The sequence below is a fragment of the Camelus dromedarius genome, chromosome 11 (genome assembly GCF_036321535.1).
Source record: "Camelus dromedarius isolate mCamDro1 chromosome 11, mCamDro1.pat, whole genome shotgun sequence".
Classification (NCBI taxonomy): Eukaryota; Metazoa; Chordata; class Mammalia; order Artiodactyla; family Camelidae; genus Camelus; species Camelus dromedarius.
This window is the reverse complement of record NC_087446.1, coordinates 21,178,454-21,201,517: the sequence shown is the minus strand read 5'-3', so window position 1 is coordinate 21,201,517 and position 23,064 is coordinate 21,178,454. Positions and strand designations below refer to the sequence as shown.

Sequence of the window (23,064 nt, the reverse complement as noted above, 5' to 3'; positions counted from 1 at the left end):
GAAGCAATTGTAATAATTCAGGGGAGATGTTGGGTCTTGGACCCAGGTGGTAGCAGTGGATATAGTGGCAGGTGGTCAGAGTCTAGAAGTTGTAAGAATATGGAAAGGACTAATTTTAGAGAATGAACTATAAAATTTTAGATGGGTAAGAAGAAAGTGAGGGAATGAATATGGTGAAAGGCAGTAATAAATTCAATGATAAAGAGATTGAGGGTGCAAGTATCTTTACAGTTTGAGCATTTAAATATCTTAACTAAACTGTAATGATTTGTGAGTTACATAATAAAAACTCAATTATGGAAGAGTTGCATTTATTGATAACAGTAGTGTCTATAGTGAAACCATAACTGTGAGTTACTGAAATAGAGTAGAAATTGAGACCATTGAAGAACACAGTCTAGAAATTTAGATTCCAGCATGCTGGAAAAATCATCTAAACGAGTAATAAAAATCACCAAAAATTATGGCTGGGGTAGCATTGAAAAGAGTGACAGTGGTCTAGTTGCTAACATACTCAAGGAGCAATGGAGAGTGACCCAGAGCATGGCAGAGGACCATTTTGAGGAAAGGTAGCAGTAGGTATGACTGGATGTGCTGAGTGTCACAGCGTCTTTAGTTGCCAGTAACAGAATTCACTCACTTAATGGATATTAAGAAATTCTTACCTAAAGCAGTCTGTCGCCTAACCTTGCAGAAGAAAATTTTATAACTTCATTACAAAGCTGATAAGGGGATTGTTTCCCCTTTTTCATATAAAATCATGATTCTTTTGCCACCTTCCCTTGAGCAAAATAGATGCCTTCACCAACTTATTTATATGGCTTATAACGTATTTATACCATTCATGTCTTGCATGTGTGTAATTAATAGAACATACATGGCACCAAACACTGAGAATTATAGTATTTTGTACTCTATGTAGGGAAGGTGAGATGAACATTGTGAGAAACTTGCCAAATGTAAACAGTGTGATCAAAAGATTTAGGTAGTCTCCAATAACAGATGTCCTTTATGGCTTCACTATAATACTCACACTGTATTTCTTTCCTGGAGGATACAGATTATGTCTCATACAAATTTGTTTCCTACCCAGTGCCATGCAATATTAGATGCTCAAATAGTTACTAGATTACTGTATAAATCAAGATATCTGTAATTTATAGTTAGAGAAGCCAGTTTACATTGCATTATAAGTCTTGTTTCTTTGTAAGTGTATCATCTATCTAAAACATACATATATACATAGCAATGTTGATTAGCTTAAGCTTTTAGGAAATAATGCCAGTTAACCATGGCTGCAGATTTAGCTTTGATATAGGCCAGAATGTACACTGGATAATTTACCTCATTTATCATTTTTTCCCCGATTCGTCCAACAAATATTTTTGCATGTGTATAGATGCTAGGAACTGAGCCAACACCCAAATACAGTGACAATCAAGACAGATACTGTGCGTATCTTCATGGAGCTTATATTTCAGTGAAGAAATGTAATGAAATTTAGTAAAACTATTTTTAAGAAATTACACATCATGACATGATATGAAGAGATGAAGCAAGAGAATGAAATAGAGAATTATGAGGCCTTAGAAGATGAGAGACCCACTTGACATAGAATAGTAAGCAAATGCTTTCCTGAAAAGGTGATACTTAAACTGTGACTTAAAGTAATAGAAAGAACTGAGCAAATAAAGAGCCAAAGGAAGGGTATTCCAGGCAGAGCGTACAGCATATCCAAAGGCTTGGCGTATGAGGAACTGAAAGTAGGCTGGTGTGATTAGAGCAGAGTTTGCCAGAGAAAGACTTAATACCAGATAATGTTGGAAAAATAGGGTTAAGTTCATGCAAAGCTCCATAACCTATATATATATATATATATATATATATATATATATATATATATATGAAATAGCATCATTTAATAAATGTATACATGTATCTATAGAATTCAAGATAGTAGAATATTGTGAATATAATCAGATTAATAAAGAAAAGCTCTTTGAAAATATTAATGGTATCATCTTCATACTGAAGAACTATTAGTATTATTCTGATCCTTAAATATAACTCCTACCTACTGATCTACATACCTTTAGAATCTCAGATATTTAGTCTTTTGTGCTAAAAGCATGGCAGTTTTCTGACAGTTTAAACCATAATTAGTGACAGCGAATGAATAAAAATTAACTTAAGTGCTAACAAACTTGATACTAATATGTGACACTGAAATTAACAGTGGCATTGTGAAAACCAAAATTTTTCATACGCTTTGGGAAAAATCTTGAAAGAATACTATTTCTTTACTTCTTTATATCTTATATCTGCATTTTCTTCTTTTGTTTCAGTAACTTCTGCTTATTTTCCAAGACATTATTTGTCAGCCTATTGTTTTATTAGTCTTCTAAAAATCTTTCCTTTTATTAGTCTTATATTGATCTTCAGTAGTAAAATTTTAATAACTGATAAGTTTTTTATTTTCTTTTCATATATCCTTGCTTTTAGTGGCAGAACTGCCTTATAAAATGAGACAAAGGTGAAACTCCCAATTCACAAAACATTTAAAAGCAAAATTTGTCTGGGAAACGTCAGAGCATAGACTCTGAAGCAGACTGAAACACTGTTCATTGGATGTTTCCTTAACCTCTATCATGGCACCAGAGGCTACTCTGGGCAAATGTAGGTTCCAGAGACTTTAAAAATTATGTTCTATAACCTCTTTTCCTAAAATGACTATTGCTAGTCTCAGTTATTATATTCCAGTTGGTTGCACATATTTTTCTATTATGTAATCTAAGAATTAATTGTGAATAAAATAATTAGTTACTGCTATAATTGCTATAGCAACATGTGACTATCACTATAAACATATTTAAAGCAACATGATGACTATGCACATTTCCTTCTATTTAAAATTTTTAAATGATCAAATATAAATGAAATTAATTTTGACTTTCAGTGCTATTCTCTTAATGAAATCATCATGCCTTGTACAATGTTCTTCAGAAATTATCCCTATTGGATCGTACGTATTATGTTGTATTATAGTTCTCTTCAATCCAAACTGAAATGATTAAATCTTCAAAAAGAATGTGTGTAATTTACATTATATTTTATATCATTCAATTGTTATGTGATAGAAATGCAATGTACTTCTAATACAGCTCATGCATTAAGGTTTGTGTTTCATTGATGCTACCCGTAGTGTAATGAGGTTATCATTAAATACTATGTAAACCTGCAATCTACTAAGATCGAAGTCATCTATATGTATTAGTGACATGTATCCATAAAATAATTACAGTTTCTATTAAACCCTACAGCTGTTACTGGAGCATTTGGAGTGCCTTGTGTCACGGCATGAAAGGTCACTAAGAATGACGGTGGTAAAACGACAAGCCCAGTCCCCCTCGGGAGTGTCCAGCGAAGTTGAAGTTCTCAAGGCGCTGAAATCTTTGTTTGAGCACCACAAAGCCTTGGATGAAAAGGTACAGTATTGTGAAAGGATCATTACAATTTTATATGTCAATTATACCGCAATAAAGCTGATTTTTTTTTAATTACTGACAAATGAAGGTATAGTATTTACAAAAGATTTCAAGCTTAACTGTACTTTTGTCATTAGCATCAAGCTCCTTGTCTTCATCCGTGACTCAGCTGACTTCTGAAGTAAGTTAGTTCAGAGGGACACATTTGAGTTACAGGAAAAATCATTTTTAAAAATGCAACTGGACTGTTGCATGTATGTTGGTACTATGCATAAACATGATCTTTTTTAATACCATTAAATCTATGGTTAATCAAGACTTCTATTATGACATATTATAGTCCTAGTCCAGATGGCTATCTGAAATTTAATATTATCATTCAACCTTTCTCTCTCCTTCTCTCTCCTTTTCTCTGCCCACCCTACAGTCTCTCTTCTCCCTACCCCTCTGAAGTGCATGGCTACACATACCAACATAGGACACTGCTAATGGACAATTAAACATATCTTGAAGTGTATATTGGATGTACTTTATCGTTAGAGATTTCTATTAGAGTCATACAATTTTATTCTGGGGGTTTCTAATATCTTAGCTTTGAGCACACATTTTTAAGAGTCTCTGCATGTAGCAGCATAAGATATTAGTAGGAAAATCTGCTTTAGGCTTTTTAAAAGTAACTGTAAGTTTCTCTTAGCTGTTACTCAAATAAGTTCTACGGACATAAATAAGCCAATATGAGTACAATATCCTTTGGAGATTAGAAAAGCTTATGACATGATTTCAATTTTGTGAAATTTCAAAGAATGAATTTTTTAAAATTAATAAAGCTCTAGGATTTTCTAGAGTGGGAATTGGGGCACTTTATTGTAAAGTATCTGACAAGTTAGGAGCATTAAAGTCCAAACTAGAGAGTATTACTCAGTTATATATAGGTTTTGAGCATACAGACACTTCTGCTCTATTTAATATTTATATACATATTTATTTTTATCATTGGTCTTTCAGATGTTCTCAGCACAGGGGATTATGTGGTGTGTGTGCATAAGGATAAGTATAATTCTGTCTTCTAAATTATTAAGAGGAAATTGTATCTTATTTTGAATTTTAGCATGAGAGGAAATTAGTTTATGAGTAATTTTGAATAAAACAGAAATGGATATCTTATAAAAATTCCTGATAAATATAATATCAACTAATATCAAGTATCAAATAACAATTTAATATATCTAATGTTTATTTTCACGTTATATTCCCTTTCTTATTACAAAAATGCATTACAAAGAATTTGTAAGACTTTATATAGTATCTGTTATATGTCAGACTCCTTGGCAGATGTTTGGCACAGGAAGATAAATAAGACATTCTCCTCACAAATGTGGAGTTCATAGTTAATGTTGGAGTTTACATGTCAATAACAGAGAATGTTGAGAGTCACAAAAAAAGTTGTAAATGATTTTGCTTGAAGAAGTGATGAGAAAGTCAATATTTCTTCACAAAGGGGGTAACGTTTGATCTGGGCATTAAAAAATGTGTAAGGGTTTTTTAAGCAGAGAAATAAAGATGCTCTAAGCAATATATCAATGTGTGAACTAACCCAGAGCTATAAAGAGAACATGGCCTATTCAGAGAAGATTTAACAGTTCTGAATGACTTGAATGAGGAACTTGAGAATGTGTGATTTGGGATGTTCCCTTAGATACATTCCCACATCACTTACATAAGGAATGCTTTTATGAAAAAAAAAAATGAATTAGAAGGCAATGAACAGCATTTAGGACAAATAACCTAATTGGGGTGAGTACATTTAAGAAGAAATGGTAGTATACATTTTAAAATCTAAAAGGGATTTACTATGTAGATGTTCAGTGAGCTTAGCATAACTAAATGAAGTACTTCATACTGTGACCCTAGGAGCAGCAATTGGACTTAATAACTCACGAGAAGTACCCTGGGCATTGGTGAGTCCAGGAGCAACTGAACTGATGATCAACTAAGTAATACTAAACAGCCTGAAGGAAAACTAGTATAAGCTTGGATGCTGGAGTTAGACATGGACAAGTAACTTAATTTCTCTGTCTCTTTCCTCCACTTTGATTGAGGAGAATAGTAATACCTACCTCGCAGAGTTGCTTGATGTGCAAAGCTCCTAGCCAAAGATTAGCATATGGCAAATGCTCAGTAAATGTTAATGAATGTTATAATTAATATCAATAAATTTCAGCCTTTGACAAAAAATTTCAAACTAAGTATAGATGTTGGTATCACTGTTGATCCACAGGCTTGTTTAAATTAGCATTTCATTTAGTTATTGAGGGGTTAATATGTGCCTAAGCACCTTCAAAAATAATTTTCCTAACCAAAAATAGCTCACAGCTTCTCATGGAGATCAGGAGAGGTGAAGAGACAGATATATAAACAAGTAATTACAATATTCTATTTTAAGTGCTATGGATATTATGTTAAAACATGTGGAAGATCAGAAGATGCAGCTAATCATATTGAGGACAAGAAGCTACCAACTTTACCGCAGAAGGTTTAGAACATGTGAAAAGCTAAATAAAATGCAAAAGATCCATCATAGTTGCAGACCGTTACTATGATTGGCAGTCTTCATCGTTGGAGACTTATTTACATGTCCACTGAGTTGTAGGATAGAATTTATACAATTAGCTAAGGCTAGCAGTAATTTTGACCTAACTCTCCAATATGTTTACCAATTCTGTGGGCTGGAGGAAATGAGAAGTTATGCGTGTGTTTTTCAATCATTCAGATATCACTGAGTATTTTTAAAAGATATATTGGACATGCATGGGAAATGTAACCAAAAACATGCTACATATGTGTGTGTGTGTGTGTGTGTGTGTGTATACACCCTCCATATATATTTCTGTGATCTAATATCACAGTGCCAAAACTGGACTTGAAGGTCTGATCTAAGATTTCTTCACAATGGTTTTTGTTACAGAATTGATCATTCCAAAATAAATCACTGCCAAACCTTAATTTCAATTTGAAATGTATGCTTCTTCCACCAAAGTTCCTCTTTATCCAACAACATATTCATCATTTGTAGGGACAGATATTTTAATCTTCAAGGATAATATTTCTCTGGCCTTGAAACATCTTTTTTGGGGGAAAAAACTTCTCTTTGATTATTTTTCATACCATTATGAAGAAAAGTAACATTTGAAATTAGAAATTAAAAATTCTAGATGGACATAAATATATTTGGAGGGTTATACTACAGCTCTGTAAACAAGCAATCACTATATCTTAGCTTAAAAACTATATGAACAATAGAATGTAACTAAACAGTGAAAAGTCAGAAAAAGTTCAGCATAGAGCCAAGGCTATCAACTGTGTATATTTAGAGAAAAAATTAAAACCATACTTTTTTCATGGCATATTAGACACCTTCAAAAGAACACCAAATTCAGCAAGAAAAATAAAGGTAATTATGACATTCTGCTGGTGCTGCTCAGTAGAACAAAAAGCTACAAAGCTTGTCAGAGATACTATTTTTTCCTACCAATAGAATTCCAGTTATGTAGACAAGATAAAATATTAAAATTCTTTATACTCTAAAAAGATTACTCCTTTGAATCCTCACTTTTTTTTTTTTCCTTATCAAGTTTGGCAAAGATTAGTGCAAGATGAAGCAAATTCATTTCATTTATCTGAGTCCTACCCAAGAATTAAATACAAAGAGAACACTTCATTGTCATATAAAATATGAATAAAGCATTCATTATCATAAATATATTGATATTTGCAGCTTCAGTTTTTTCTTTTATAGCATAAATTCAAAATACACTCAGGAATTGTTTTTATTTTTTATTTTAGGTTCAGTACTTTCTGGATAATATAATTTCAAGTTGTAAATGCTATTATAAACTTATTGATGGGTGATTTTTCATATTGTTTGAAAAGCTTGTTAATTTTTACTTCTCCAGGGCTCAATATAATAAGAATATACATGCTTAACTTTTGGTAAATACAAAATAGTTTGGAACTGCTTCTATGATTTTCAGTTTAGCAAAGAAAGGAGGGCATTTAAACTGCAATATAGCCTTGTTTCAGCCATTCCTTACGTGGCTTATATGATTCTTTTTGGAACATTTCAGTGTCTCAGCATGTCTTTTAAAATATGGTATCTCAACCTCTTTACTGCAATCTGAGTGTGATCTGATTAGCGTTGTGTATGTTGAGATTAATTTACATTTACACTGTTTCTATATTGCTGTTCTCATCAACTAGGACTTCTAGATTTTTATCAGAACACCCATATTTTATAGCCAGTATTTTAGGAAATGGACATAAAACTTTATAGTCATCCCTGTTAAATATTAAGTGCATATACTAAGATCTTTATTGGTATCTGCAGTCCACAATCAGCAGTCCTCCTCATTTTCATGCCTTTGGGATATTTGCTTTGTCTGCATGTATCCAAGTATTTCTAAAAAAGCATTGCCTTAAGTCATATCATCAAAGATTTCCTTCTGTGTAGCTCTTGTTCAGTTATTAATCAGCATTAGCTTTATGCATTTTTGTGAGCAATTGGATATTTGTCTAACAGCACTGGCACCTGGCTGCCCATCTGGCATACTTATATATCATGAAAGACATACATGATTATCTTTGATATCAAATGTGCATTTATGTATGTATTACTAATATTCAGAGGATTTGAACATAGCTAAGTATAATTAATATTAAAACACCACTCAAGCATTTATTCTTTCTTATTCAAGATGTATTTCAGGAGTTAAGTACACCCAGTCACCTGAATATATTTCAGTTATAATTATACAACTAAAATAATTGAGATTTTTAAAAATTTCTAATTAGATTCTAAATTCATAGGCTATCATTTGTTTTTTCTTTGTTTGCTAACTAGAAAATAACTCCAACTTTAAAATTATTATGTATCTAGGTTTTTAGATATTTTGTGTATTTAACTTATATTCCCAGTTAAATCTCTCAAAAAAAGAAAAGGACTATTAATTAAAATATACTATTAATGAATTAATAAAACTGAAGTTCACTTTAATAATTTATTTATATAATTATATATTAAAATGCATACTGTAATAATCTCATGGAAAATCTATGTTAATTTATAAATAATCTAACACTCACCATGAATTCCATCTTAAGTTGAAGCTATAAATTTTGTTGACTTTTTTAAGGACAATTAAACTGCTATAATCATTTATCCCAATTTCTTTCTCTGAACTTTCTTCTTTTGACAAATTTAATATGGAGCTTATCTATAGATCTGAACATATAATAGCTAAAACAATTTTAGAAGTTCTAAGAAAACAAAGATCAAAGGAAAACTTCTCTGAGTTTCAATTATGTATGAAACATTTGGAAATCATCATTAATTTCAAACTAAAGGTGCAGAGTCTTTAGTTCCACAAAATATAATGATTTAACCTTTGGTATCTGAAAAGTAGTTAAGAATTCCAGAGTGATTAAGTACTTTCCAATCCCTCAATAACAATGTGGACCTCTAATTCATACAAAATTAATTTTGTGAGCAATGGATCACATTTTTCATATTCTAAGAATCCTTTGCTTTTAGACAAATGAGTTTTGAAGTTAGATACTAAATGTCAAAGGAAAACTTACATATTATTTTAGAGAAGTAGAAAGTTTTTGCCTGTGTCTCATGCTTAATCAGTGACTATTTTTCAGATGAATTCATAGCAAACTTTTGAACTTTGCCTCCACTTACTATGAATCAGAATTCAGATCTTCAGCCCCCTTGGAAACTCTGTCATTGAAGCACTAGAAGGACTTGCTTACAAGAAAATCCCTTGATACAATGATACTATGAGGTGACAATGTAGTCCTAGTATTCCTGAGCACTTAGGGCTGTAAATACTTTAATAATTTGCCAAATGTGACCACTTTTGATAATGTTAATGGATTCAGCACAGTTTAATATGTATGGGATGTACATTACTGCACATATTTTGATTTTTCTTCTAGGTAAGGGAGCGACTGAGGGTTTCTTTAGAAAGAGTCTCTGCACTGGAAGAAGAACTAGCTGCTGCTAATCAGGAGGTAACATACCAAACTTTCTCCTCTTTTGAGGTGCAATATCGCTAACATTCTATCCCTTGTGTTTCACGTCACTTTTATTAGAACTGTCACAAAAAATAAACTACATTCTGTACATGCCCTGAACAAGGACTGTTGAAACTAGTTGCCAGAGTCATGTTTTCTGATTCCTAGTGATTCAGAACTGAAATGAGATGAAAGGAAAATCATCCAGAGATGAAAGGAAAATCATCCAGAGCTAATAACATGAGAGTTAGGGAGATGGGGACATAGAAAGACTGCAGTCAGAATGCCAGTCCTTGTGAGAAGTAAAACACAGCCCCCAAACTGGAAAACATGTCAAATATCTGTTATATCTACAAAGTGTTAAAATGAAGTTAACTCATTTGAGATATAAATATATTTCCCTTAGGTCCTTATTTTTCTTGTCTTCTAAAAAAGCATTGTGTCTGTGATTAGTGGCATCATTGAATCTACTCTTTTGCTCTCATTCATGACTCTAAGGAAGTATTTTATAATCATCTATGATATTTAAAGAGTTGCTTTCTTCTCTAGAAGATTTTACTTTTTCGTTATTTGTATATACATGAACTTGGGTCATTAGACTTGATAGAGATAAATGATATAGATAGATAGACAGACAGACCGATCGATCGATCGATCGATCGATCTCAAATTAAATGTGTTTAGGCCACTAAACTAGCCTTTTCTCTCTCTTTCCTTTTCTCTGACAGTTATTTACAAGGCTACCTTTTTTCCAGAAGTTTATCCCAGGAATGTAATTACAGATATTATTTGTAGAGGACATACTAAAACTATTTAGCAAAATCTTCCTACTTTTAAATAATTAAGGAAGTGGGAGGTTAAAGTCGTTAATTATAAGTCTTACCAAGGGATTCTTAACAAAATAATACCTACATTTACATTTCACACACAAATACGCATTCTCAACCATGCTAAAAAATGTTATCTAGTGCAAAATCCCTTGTGTTTTAAAATAAGGTAGGCCAATTTAATGAGTCAGATAAGCTAGATAATGCTTTTGTTTGTTCCAGGTTTAACAATTTAAACTTTAGAAATAATGGACTTTTAACAACAGGAAGAATGGGTTTCATGTGAATTAAAGGCTAGCAGTGTTAAAAGCATTCATCACAACACAGCAGTTTAAAAAGAGAGAAAGTTTAGATGGGGAGGGTATAGCTCAGTGGTAGAGTGCGCACTTAGCATGCAGGAGGTCCTGGGTTCAGTTCCTAGTACCTCTATTAAAATAAATAAATGAACCTAATAATCTTTCTCCCCCTACCCCGCCAAAAAAAGAGAGAGACAGAGAGACAAAGCTTTTTTGGTGACCAAATCAGTTTAGCAAACGGGATGGCTTAAAAACAAATTAAATGGAAATAAGAAATTGGTAGATTGGTACATCTCAGTCATCACAGAAGAGAAAAACTGCTGAGATAATGAGTATTGACAAGGAGGACTCAGTTCTTTCATGAAAGAGAACAGATAAATTATCTACAGAGTGGATATGCTTATTCCTGGAATGTTCAGGAAGAAAAACATTAAATGTTGGTTCATTTTGTATTTGTCATTGTTAATTTTGATCTTCCCGGATGTTTACATTGCTTTTGAGTGCATCTCTTGAAATACTTTATTGCTAAAGATAAACAGAAGGTTTGGTGACCGCTAATATAAAAACCTCGCTTAATATGGCAGTGATGAAGTTTCTATTTGTCATGAACAAAAGTGTCGAGACCCCTTGGCTAAAGTGCTGAAATAAAAATGTTCCATAAGGTTAAGTGAGGCTCTGAAAATTTGCTCCAGAAACAGCAACTAAAGAATTCAATTCAACTTAAAATGTGGAAACAAACTGGAGAACAAAAGTGGAGGAAAGATTTTTGACTGTTGTCTTTAATATAGTTTAGCCCTCAAATATTAGTGTAGTCCCTAGTAGGCAGTATGGTACATTTCACTGCTTCTACATAGATTAAATAAATTCTGAATCATTAACATGAGTGCAGCTACTGCAGCCTTTCTGAATGCTTTCAGTTATCTTTTAAATCACTGTATAAAAATAAGCATATATTAACTTTAATATATTTTGTTGTTGTTGATTATAATAAATTCCCATGTGGCTTAACCCAAATCTCTATTTAGGAAATCAAAAATCCAGCAAAAAAACTTAAAAAAAAAAAAACCCCAAAGTTAACCTGAGCTTTCTAATAATAAATTGTTTATAAATAATTAGTGACTTTTTAAAAAGAGAGTACATAGGCAGAAGTTAACTTTTCCTTCATAATGAAATTTGTATTTCCAAATGAATTATAAGAAAAATCAGAAGACACCTGCAGTTTGAGTTGATTCTCTACAGTAACAGCAATTGTTACAAGAAATCTCTAAGTCATCTTGTACTGATGATAACAAGATACATTTAGAATCCTGACAAAATAAGTTTAGAAAAGTTCATACCATTTGCAGCTTTAGAAAGGGAACTAGATAGAGTGTGGATCATAGAGGAAGTAACTGAAGAAAACATTTTAGAAAATAAAGAGCAAATTTTGGGAGAAAAAAATGATAATGATTTAAGAGCACATTCTTAAGAACCAAACCAAAATATGTAACATAGACAAAAACAATTCAGTACCAGCAAAAGTCCTGCATATGTGTATTTAAGCAAAGGGTTGTGGAAAATTTTATTTCATGGTTCACATTTTAAATTAAAGTTAAAATGTATTCATGTATTCATGTATCATGTAAAATGTATCAAATCTACTTGTTTCCTGAATTTGTATAGCAAATGTGGAGGTGAGGGATCCACATTGTCAGAAGCAGTTTGATTCCTGAATTTCTGCTAGTGGTAATGATAGTTCAGACACTAAGGAATTTATTCAGACATTTTTCTGAATTATTTCAGTTTCCAGATTCATAAAGGAGTAATCAGAAAGCAGGAGTTCTGGACTGCAAGTAATACCTTGATATATTCATCCATACATATATATACATCTATATATATATATGTGTGTGCATATGTAGAGAGGAAAGATGATCCAGTAGAGTTTATTCTACCATAAGTATACTATTTAATAGAGTTTATTCTATCATCTATGTATCATTGTTCTCTTTCTGTCTCCCTCTATCTCCATCTCCATCTCTGTCTCCCTGTATCTCTCTCACCCCTTATCCTGCTCTCACACACAGTTTTGGAGTTATCACCCTTTAACATTTTTGTATATAAAAGCTCTCCCAGGGAGACTTCATCCATTTCTCACCCATCCAAAGCTTCTACCATGACTTCTGTGAAAAAGAAACCAAATCTCTAGCTCAGAGTTTATGCTCTTTTCTGAACTCCACAAACGATTTTAAACATTGGGCTTTGCTAATGGTCGTACAGATTGTTCTCTGTCACAGGTGTCCAGCAGGGGTTAATCGAGGATTAAACTCCAGTTTAGAGTCTGATAATGAAGACCTGCATTAAAGGGACATTAACCTCCTACAGGGGCCAATTTTTTTCATTTACAAGAAGGCACCATATGTGCTGATGGGCCTGGATGTCCACCTAGTTTTCCCGAGGGTCCCCTTAGATTCTCCATGGCACATAAATGCAGTGAAATAGACAGCCTTATTAAAAAGAATATGAGATAACTGTTCAGTTCAGGAGAAGATCCAAAACGTTGTACTATACAAAAAAAATGAAGTTGCATAGAATGCTCCCAATCTTGCACAAATACAAATAATAATAATACTTTATTCTGGGACTAGGAAAAAAAAATTTAGGTATAAATGCCAAACTGTTATTATTACTTGTCTTTGATGTGCAAGTATATGTACTATATATTTCAGTAGTGTTTGATTTTAAAAAATTTCATTATATTTATAAACAAATGAAATAATAAAGATATTTTAGAGTCAGATGCCATTTTTCATATTAGATTATTCTATTGGTTACTTAATAATCACAACAGCTAATATTTACTCAGTACTTAAAATCTCTAGGCTCCAGGCTAAATATACATCTGTCTGCTGATTAATACTGAAAGTTAGGTATTACTATTATTTTACAAGTGAGCCCAGAGAAGTTATTTCTCCTAAAATACCACTGTCCTCTCCTACTTGAAAATGTGATTATCTTTGAATTTGTCTTAACTCTCTACATTCAGGTGGTTGCAATGCATACGTTTAACTATGTCCACAGTCTACCCTACGTGTATTTACTCTCATCTTTTCTCTTATACATTAAAACCACCATAGTTCAGATCTTCACTATTCTCAACTGAGATATTATCATAGGTTTTCTGCTATATAATTCTTCAAGGTTAAGCCTGCTAAGCAAGGCTCTAATTGTATTAATTATTTTAAATAATATTTTCTGATATGTAATGTAATATATACCATATTAATATATGGTATATATAACACAATGATATAATTTATATATGCTAGTAACATAATTATATTTATTACTAGACCTGTAATATACTATTGAGGACCTCTTCAGTAGTCCTAACCTAAAAATCATCTTTAATTCCCATTACTCCTACTGCCCTAAGTCATTCGAAGTTCTTGTTAAATTATAGTATTCATTGTTTTTGAAAGGAGCAACATTTTTCCTGACTCAAATCTTACTTATGCTAATTTCTCTCTTGGAATGCCTCTACAACCTCAATTCACCCTTTGAAAACATTCTTTCTCATTTAAACTCAAGTTCAGACATCACCTTTTTAATGAAATCTTTTATGATTATTATTAGAAGTTATTGCTTCTTAGTTTAAATTACTTAATCGCATTGCTTCAGCATTTAATATGACTGTTCAACAAGTATTAGAGTTAATTATATACCCATCTAAGCCTAGATTAAGTTCCCTGAGAAAGTGGACTATGTCTGGCTCACTTGTGTTTAACTCAGTACAGTGATATGAGCGTTGTGATCAATGCATGTCTGTCAAATTGCATTGTATAGAGTTCATTCTATACAGTGTTTTCACATTGTTCCTTGGCTAGTCCCTTAATAGATAGTCTGAACAACCTTAGGTATGCTCAATAAACAGCAATACATTGATTAGATGCGTTAAATTATCAGAATGTTTGTTCTTTCAAAATATAATTATTGAGCAGAAAATTCTGTCTCTGACAGGAAAAAATAATAAAAAACAAAATGATAGGTGAAATATTATGCATAATGTTTATGTAGTTTGTCCTCTAGTGATGGAGGCAGACATATAAACATATAAGTAAGATGTAATTTAGTGCAAAACTAAGTAAGTACAAAACAGGGACCCAAACAAAGTGCAAAAGAGCAGAGAAGAAGGGTCTTTATTCTGAACCAAAGGGTCAGAGAAGGCTTCGCCATTCTCTTTGCCCTTCGAAGGAAAAGGGTGATTTGGTTTCAAAACTGTAGGGAAACATTCTGGGCTGAGCAAACACTATGATTTAAAAAAACAAAAACAAAAACTGAAATTGCCTGTTTCAAAAATAATTGATGATATTGTATTGGTAAGAATCAAGATGTGAAAAGATGTAGAAGAGGAAGATAGAGAGAGGTTGAAAGGACTCAGGTTCTTGACAACCCTGAATACCATGCTCAGAATTTGGAATTTATGAAATGAGAAAGTACTGAAGGTACAGTTTTGTTTTGTTTTGTTTTTAGGTTTTGAGTTTTGTTTTGGTGAATTGAAAACCACTGAAAATATGTTTTTTTTTCCTTTTTGTAAAGTGTGGGGTTAGGGTAGAGTAGAGCTGGAAAGTCGACCGATATGGCTAGCTAACATAATAATCTGATATGTGATTCTGATCATGACACATCAATTCAACAAACATTTATTGAGCATTTTCTGTTTCCCAGTCATTGCATTAAGTACTGGGTATAAATATGTTAATAAAACTCAGGCATTCATAAAGTAGTAGTTTTTCTCTCAAGTCTCTTATGGGAAACAGACATGGTAAAAAGTAACCATAATGGGAAGTTATTATTTAATTGATCCAGAGTTTATGGGAAGATGAAAAAAATTCTGAAGATGGATGGCAGTAATGGTTACATAACAATGTGAATGTACTTATTGCCCCTTAACTGTACATTTAAAAATGGTTAAGATGTAAATTTTATGTTATACACCTTTTACCACAATGAATGAAAAAAGTATAAGTTTTAGTAGTATTATAAAAGAGAGTAATTAATTGTACAGGCATGAATGAGGAAAAGTAGATGGTGTTACAAAATGTTAGAGAAATCCTGCCATTTGCAACAACATGAATGAAGATGAACTTTGAGGGCATTATACTAAGTGAAATAGGTTAGACAGAGAAAGACAAATACTGTATGATCTTATTTACATTCAGAATCTAAAAATGTCAAACTCACAGAAACAGAGTGTATTCATGGTTGCCAGAGGCTGGGGAGAGGTGGGGAGTTGGGGAAGATGGGAAGATGTTTGTCAAAGAATGTAAACTTTCTGTTATAAAGTAAGATTAGGGCATCTAATGTACAGTGTGGTGACTATGGTTAACAATACTGTATAGTATACTATACTTGAAATTTTACTTTGAGAGTAGGTCATATGCGTTCCCACCACACAAAAAACCTCGTTAACTATGTGAGGTAATAGATATGATAGCTAACCTTATTGTGGTAATCATTTCATAATATATACATATACATTCACATTGTATACCTTAAGCTTACACATGTTATTTGTCAATTTTACCTCAATAAAGCTAGAAAAGATAGTTTAAAATCTTCCTAGGGAAAAAGAAAATTACCTAAAATTTGATGGGTGACTACAAAGATCTTAGGAGGTGGATTTGGAGGAAGAAAAGGGAAGCAGGCAGTGGTAGAGATGGAGACAAGGCTTCAGGGAAAGGCAGGTCTGAGTCAGGGATGGCCAGAGCCTGAACTTCATCCTATATACAATGGTGAGTCAGCAAAGATTTCTTAAAAGGGAAGAGATATAGTCAGATTTTTAATTTTGCAGACCACTGGCACCTCCAAAAGTTAAAGGTAAATGATATTTTTGTCCAAAAGTTAAAGACAAAATGATATTTTTGATGTGATATGATATATCATGATAGTCAAGGTACCGTGTTTCTAGTTCAGATTTGTGAAAAATCAAGTTTCTTGAAACAAACACGGGACTAGTATCGCAAAATGCAGAGCTCTGTAGAACAGAGGCATTACCCAGTCTGGCATTTCTTATGTTCTTTAGTAATGAAAAATATAGATATAAATGAAAGAATCAAAATAATGTTGTCAATAAATAAATATACATAATGAAAAATTTGCTGTCATTTTATGCCTCTTTGAATAGCTCCCCACAGGCAGATTATATTGTTAACATTAAATACATTTTCCAGGCCATTGTTATAAAAAAGTGAATTCAGCATATTTAGACACAGAAAATACAATAAAGTCTTTATTTCTTGCAGAATATTTTTGTTACTGCTTAAAACTGGAAAACCACAAAAAAAGTACAGTAAAGGGATGTGCAAAGAGGAATAGATTACATCCTAACAATATGTTCTCCTTTAGCAGAAGCCCATATACTTTTTACATTATTTAATTAAACCAGACAAAATGGATTATTCAGGAGCTACAGTAAAAATTCAATTGACAGACTAGTTTTCAGTGAATACACAGGTGTGCTTATTTTAAAAGCTTTTCACATGATTGCATTATAAATAAAAAGAACTGGCACATTTAGATGAACTATATTTTTTATGTTGCTTTCATTCTATGTTTATTCCAACTACTGAATTTATCAACTTTCAATTAGAATTTTCTTAAGGAAATTAGCATTTCATGTTACTTCATCTAAAACCAGCCTTATTCCTGAAGTCTAATTTCCTAAGAAAAAAATTAAAGAACATTTATAGGCAAATCAGTTGTTATTAATATTCAGAAGAATATTGGATCAGAATGATGAGAGGAGCTAGAGGTAGCAAATTCATATTTGGGGGTCTTATAAGACCTTGCAACATGACCATTGCTTTAAATACATTATGCATTTAATCATCACAGCCATCCTTTGGGTTGGGTTAAGAACTAGTACTTTGTGGAATCCATGGAAATGTGGAAAAGATAGATACAGGCAAAGGTGGAACCCTACCCCCAAAAAGCAAGTAAAAGGCTGAGAAGGAGCAAAGGGAGATGTGAGACTCCTGTGAGTTAAGAGTCCTTGAAGCAAAAAAATGATAAAGATAGAGGTAGAGATGGAGATGGAAAGCGGGAGAGGAGGAGGCAGAGGATGAGAGAGGGAGAGAGAGAAAGTTATAAGTGTAAGGACTGGATGTGGTTAATAGTGTCAAATGTTTCATAAAGGCATGTAGGATTATGTCTAGTATGAGGTGATGAGATTTACAATTAGAAGCTCCCTGAAAATATTTGCAAAGACAGTTTATTGAAACAATAAACTATAATGACAGGAGTATAGCTGTGATGGAAAGAATTTGAATCAATTAGAAGTCTAAAAGGGGGAGACAGTAAGTAATATTCCTTTGAGAAGTTTGGCAATGAAGGGGAGATGAGGCTAAAAGCTAAACAAGTCGGCAATATTGAGAGACAGCCTATTGGAAATGCTTATAGCCAATGCAGAGAAAGAAGAAGCAAAGGAGAAGGGATCATTTTGATGGGCAACACAGAAGAGGATAATGCCAAGTAGTAGAACTCCTTCTGCTGAGAAATGCAGGAAGGGGAAGGGAATGTGTAGAGATGAATGAAGATTTGATTTGGAAAGGAAAGAAGAGATAGGAATTATATCAGGGTCTTCCCAAGGAAACGGGTTATCTGCTAAGGGAAGTGAGAACAGAATAACTTCTAACAGTTTAGGAAGACTAAAAATAAAGTAATGGAGAATATGGCAAAGAGCCAATAAGACTAAGCAAGGCTTTTTTAGTGTGGGATGGTAGACCCAGAGGAAGTTCTCATTAAGTTACCCCAGAAAATTAAATAAAGCACTTATGAACTGAAACTATGTGGATTCACCAAGATATTTCATTATCTAAATCTATGAAGTTCTGTTATTCACCATAATTTGAAAGGAAGAGCTATAAATATGAAAGTAACAATAACTTTGACCCAGAGGTGAAATGTTTCCCTGAAATTTGACGGGGATAAAAATCAGGAAGCTTCTATAATCTCAGTTACATTTAACTAGTTAGAAGGAAATTTGATAGTTGAAGATGAACCAGAAAAACATGTGGAAAGTGGAAAAGTTGCTGAGTAGTACTTACTAGAAAAATTTGCCTTGGGGGAACTAATAGCAATATTCATGTAAAGTTATAGGATAACTTATTTGCAGAATTAATGAAATGACCAAGTAATTTTTCTCTTCAAATAAAAACTGTCCAGATACAGAAAAAGACACCACTAAAAAAGTTCTTGAATTTAATTATTACAGAATCCTAAAACTGATAACTATTTAATTTAATAGACCCTTTGCCAATTACTCATTTTTTGTTCTTTTAATTCTCTTTCCCAGTTCTATGAGATAAAAGCAGAGTGTCTCTCACTGCTTTTATAAAAATGTTTGATCTTACAACAGCTTTCTTTTCCTGCATGTTTATATGTACCACATATCCTAATTCAGCTTATTAGTTTATTTTCATCATTAGTAAATGAATGAAACTATTTTCATTATTAGTAAATTCCATGACCAACTTTGAATTAACATTCCAACAGAAAGTAAAATACAGCTCTCGTGTTTTATTAGCATTTGAAGCAAGTCACATGGCTAAACTTATCAGAAAATAGTATTTTTTAAATGACAACAGTGTTTGCATAAAGCAGTGGCATCCTTGCAGCTTCTAACTTAAATCTCTTGGAGACAGTCTAAAATTCTCTGACATGATGTTCTTAGCTTGGCTGAAAACTGTTCTGAGTTTCCAGTAAACCCAGTCATTAAGAACCCACTCTTCCTGTTGGAATTGTATCAGTTTTGGTTAGAAAGTTGTATAGTTTTTAATTGATTTTACTTCATAGAAGAGTTTAATTGTAGTTGAAGGATGTCCTTTTTTGCTTTATATTGATAAGCTCAAAGTTTCAGCATTGTCAAACCCATAGTTATTCACAAAAGCCTCCAATTCCTTATTATACCTCTAGAATTTCCTTTACGATGATACTGCGTTATAAAGATAAGTATAGAAACTGTAAATTACTCGTTATTATCACCAATAAAAAAGTCTTTTTTGCTGTTGATAATTGTACTGTTCCAGTACAAAGAATCTTTCCCAAATGGAAGGAAATCAATATGTCTTACAACGGCATATGCTAAAACCCAACAATGAAAAAGAGCTAAAGAAATTGCTGTTTGCTACTTCCACTATTTTTATCATTTCCAAGACCTGTGTGAAGCAGTTGTTTAAAATATAGTTTAAAATTGTCTCCTGTTGTGTATGAAATGTTTGAAATCTGTTTGCAAATCTTTTCAGACTCTTTCTTGTTTTGGTTAGAATTTTTTCTTTGACGAAAGTATAAGATTTGTTTTTCTTGTAATAGGAGGCTTGGTTGTTTTACCTTTGCACTTGGAGATTGTGAACCGGTTTTTTTCTCTTTCTACTAATAGCAAGATTATGCTTTATAGTAATATTTTGATAATAAGCATCATAAATTGACCCATATCATTTTACCCATGTGTTTACTAGAGTATTCTCATTAATTTTAAAGTTAAAAATTTGAGAAAGATTACTTATCTTTTCAAAAAATTAAATGGAATACTGAGATTTAGCAAGGCACATAGTAAAGAAAAAGGAGTATTAAATTCAAGTCAAAAGATTTCAGTTTGAGTTGAGTCCTATATTTATCACTTAATAATTTATTTAACCTCTCTGCACCTCGGCTTTTTCATCTGTGAAATGGAATTTTAATAAATTTGGACCAAGCTATCTTTCAAAGAAGTCATGATATTTAGGTGAAATAGTTTATGAGAAAGCACTTCGTAAACTTGAAGTACTGAAGTTGTATTGCTATTATTAGTTTTAAAAGGTGAATATCAGCTAGTTATTACTTAAGTAGATAAACACTCTTCTGTGGACAGTTTGGACTTGATGATAAAACAATGTAACAGTACTTCATTTTATACTGACAACTAAAGTTCCTTCCATTAGATAAACAGATACCTTATTTGTTCATGGGATGCTTCTGTAGCACTACATGCATTTTTAAAATGAATTTTCAGTTCACTTATTTATGCAGTTTGTAAAAATAATAGCATCTGCAATTTTGAGGGAGATTATTGTGTGTCTGGCACGATGCTAAGTACTATACATACCCTCCCAACACACACACACACACACACACACACGCACGCACGTGCACACACACACACACACACACACAGTTTTCAGTTACTCATTACCTATGAGAAAAATGTAATTATTACTAGCATTTTGCAAATAAACTAAACTGAGGCTTCAAGGAACCAAGTGTATTGTTTTGCATGTAATCACTAGTCAGCAGGAACCGAAGGCCAGGAAATCTGACTCCAAATTTGAGTGTATAACAGTATCCCACAAGGCTGCCTGGTCTTTTTCTTAATAACATTTCTCTATATATGAAATCTGTGTCTCTAAATCAACAGTTTACCTTCTACCAGTATTTGAATTCATCATGACCTCTTTGTTAAATTTCTGTGGATTATTTTAAGGGTCATTATATGAACAGATAAAACAGGTGTTAACTTAATTAATAAGACATATTAAGTCAATTAATTAAATCAGCCTCCCTTTAAATTGCCAAATATTGGGTTGAAATTAAATATTTTACTCTATAGAAAAAATACATTAAAACATCTAGATGCCATTTGCAGCTATTTGGATAAATTTGTTTACTGGATTTTAAACCTTGCATCTAAATGTTTTCCCTTGGTGTAGATTTCAGTATCAGCAACTGCGTAGAGACCTGAAGTAAACAATGTGAGAGCATTGTTTTGGTCCCTGTGTTTTCAGTGTAGAAATTCTGAGATCTCAAGTTATACAAAATGAGAGGATTTCTGCGGCACGTCTCTACTCCCATTTCATTTTGGCAAGGAAGAACAGTGCATCTCAAGTGCTGAGAGATTTGAAGTTCCAAATAGGTTAACTTTGGGGAGACTAAAAAGAAAAGTATGGACAGAAAGGATGCAGGAACTGCTCTTCTCTGTTTGTGTATGAGTATGTATGAGTAAATGTGTGTGTAATTAGTAATTGGATTGCTTAAGATTTTATTTTTTAAAACTTGTTAGCAGAAAACATCACAAATTTGATCAGCTGGTATTTATCACATACTATATATTTGCCTTAGTCTTTTGGAGCTACTATAACAAACTATAGACTGAGTGGTTTAAACAACCAACATTTATCTCTTAATTCTGGCAGCTTGGTAATCAGAGATCAAGGACCTGGCCTGTTTGTGTCTTATGAGAACCTGCTTCCTGGTTCGTAGATGGTGCCTTCTTGCTGTGTCCTCACATGACAGATTGAGTGAATGAGATTCTGGGGTCTCTTTTATAAGGGCACTAAATCCAATTAATGTGGGCTCCACCCTCATGACCTAATCATCCACCAAAGGTGTCACCTCCTACAACCATCACATTTGAGGTTAGGATTCAAGATATTAATTTTAGGGGGACATAAACATTCAATTCATAACTCTATTACTAGCCTTTAGCCAAACTGCACAGTCCAAGGGCACAGTTCTTCACAAGACTGGCCTCACTTCTGACACCAATTGCAAGTTTATGGGGTCCCCAATTCCATTCTCAGTTTTGATAATTCACTAGAAAGACTCGCAGAACTCACTGAAAGCTACTGCAGTCACATTTATGGCTTATTACAGGGGAAATGATAGGAATCAAAATTAGCCAAAGTAATCCATAGGGCAGAATCCTGGAGGGTTCCAAATGCTAGGCTTCCATTGTCCTCAGGATACATTACTCTCCTAGAATTGATGTGTGATAATTCTCCAACCTGGGAAGCTCACTGAAGCTTTGAGTGTCCAGAGTTTTTAATGGAAATTTCATTCCATAAGGATAATTGATTGATTGTCCACCTGGTTGAGCTCAGCTGCCATCCAGGTCAACACAAAGCTTCCTAAATCATATGGTTGGTCTTTCTGGAATAACTAGTCTCCAATTTAAGACTATTCAGTGTGACCAGCCCCATCCGAAGATCCACTGTAGCCAGACCTCATCCTAAACAAAGACATTCCTATCAGGTATGACACAGATTACCTCCTCGAAGCTGAAGGCAAAGGTCTGACCTCTCTTCTGGCAAAGCCGAATTCTTTACTACTTCCGATCATCTTAACTGTCTACCCTAAGTGAAGATTTTTTAATGAACACATAGTGTTGATAATATCTCCTTGTTTAATAACTTGTTGATAAAGCCAATATGTTGTTTTACACTCAGAAAACACTGTAATTGGGAGATAAGGAGGAAAAAACCTGTAAGTGGAATCAGGAAATGTGTTGAGGAAGTTTTATAAAATCAGTTTAGAAAAGCGTGAGCAAGAGAGAGAGAGAGAGATGCATGGTGGGAGCGAGAGGGAAAA

The 23,064-nt window shown here is 32.9% G+C and overlaps 1 protein-coding gene across 3 annotated transcripts in view; it reads left to right on the top strand.

The window, feature by feature from the left end:
- PPFIA2 (PTPRF interacting protein alpha 2) overlaps positions 1 to 23,064 on the top strand; it is a 389,841-nt gene that overhangs the window by 232,216 nt on the left and 134,561 nt on the right. For all 3 annotated transcript variants that reach the window (XM_064491562.1, XM_031463070.2, XM_031463072.2), the window contains 2 exons: positions 3,321 to 3,485; positions 9,483 to 9,557. In XM_064491562.1, the coding sequence (XP_064347632.1) occupies positions 3,321 to 3,485; positions 9,483 to 9,557 (240 nt within the window). The remainder of the gene's footprint in view (positions 1 to 3,320; positions 3,486 to 9,482; positions 9,558 to 23,064) is intronic.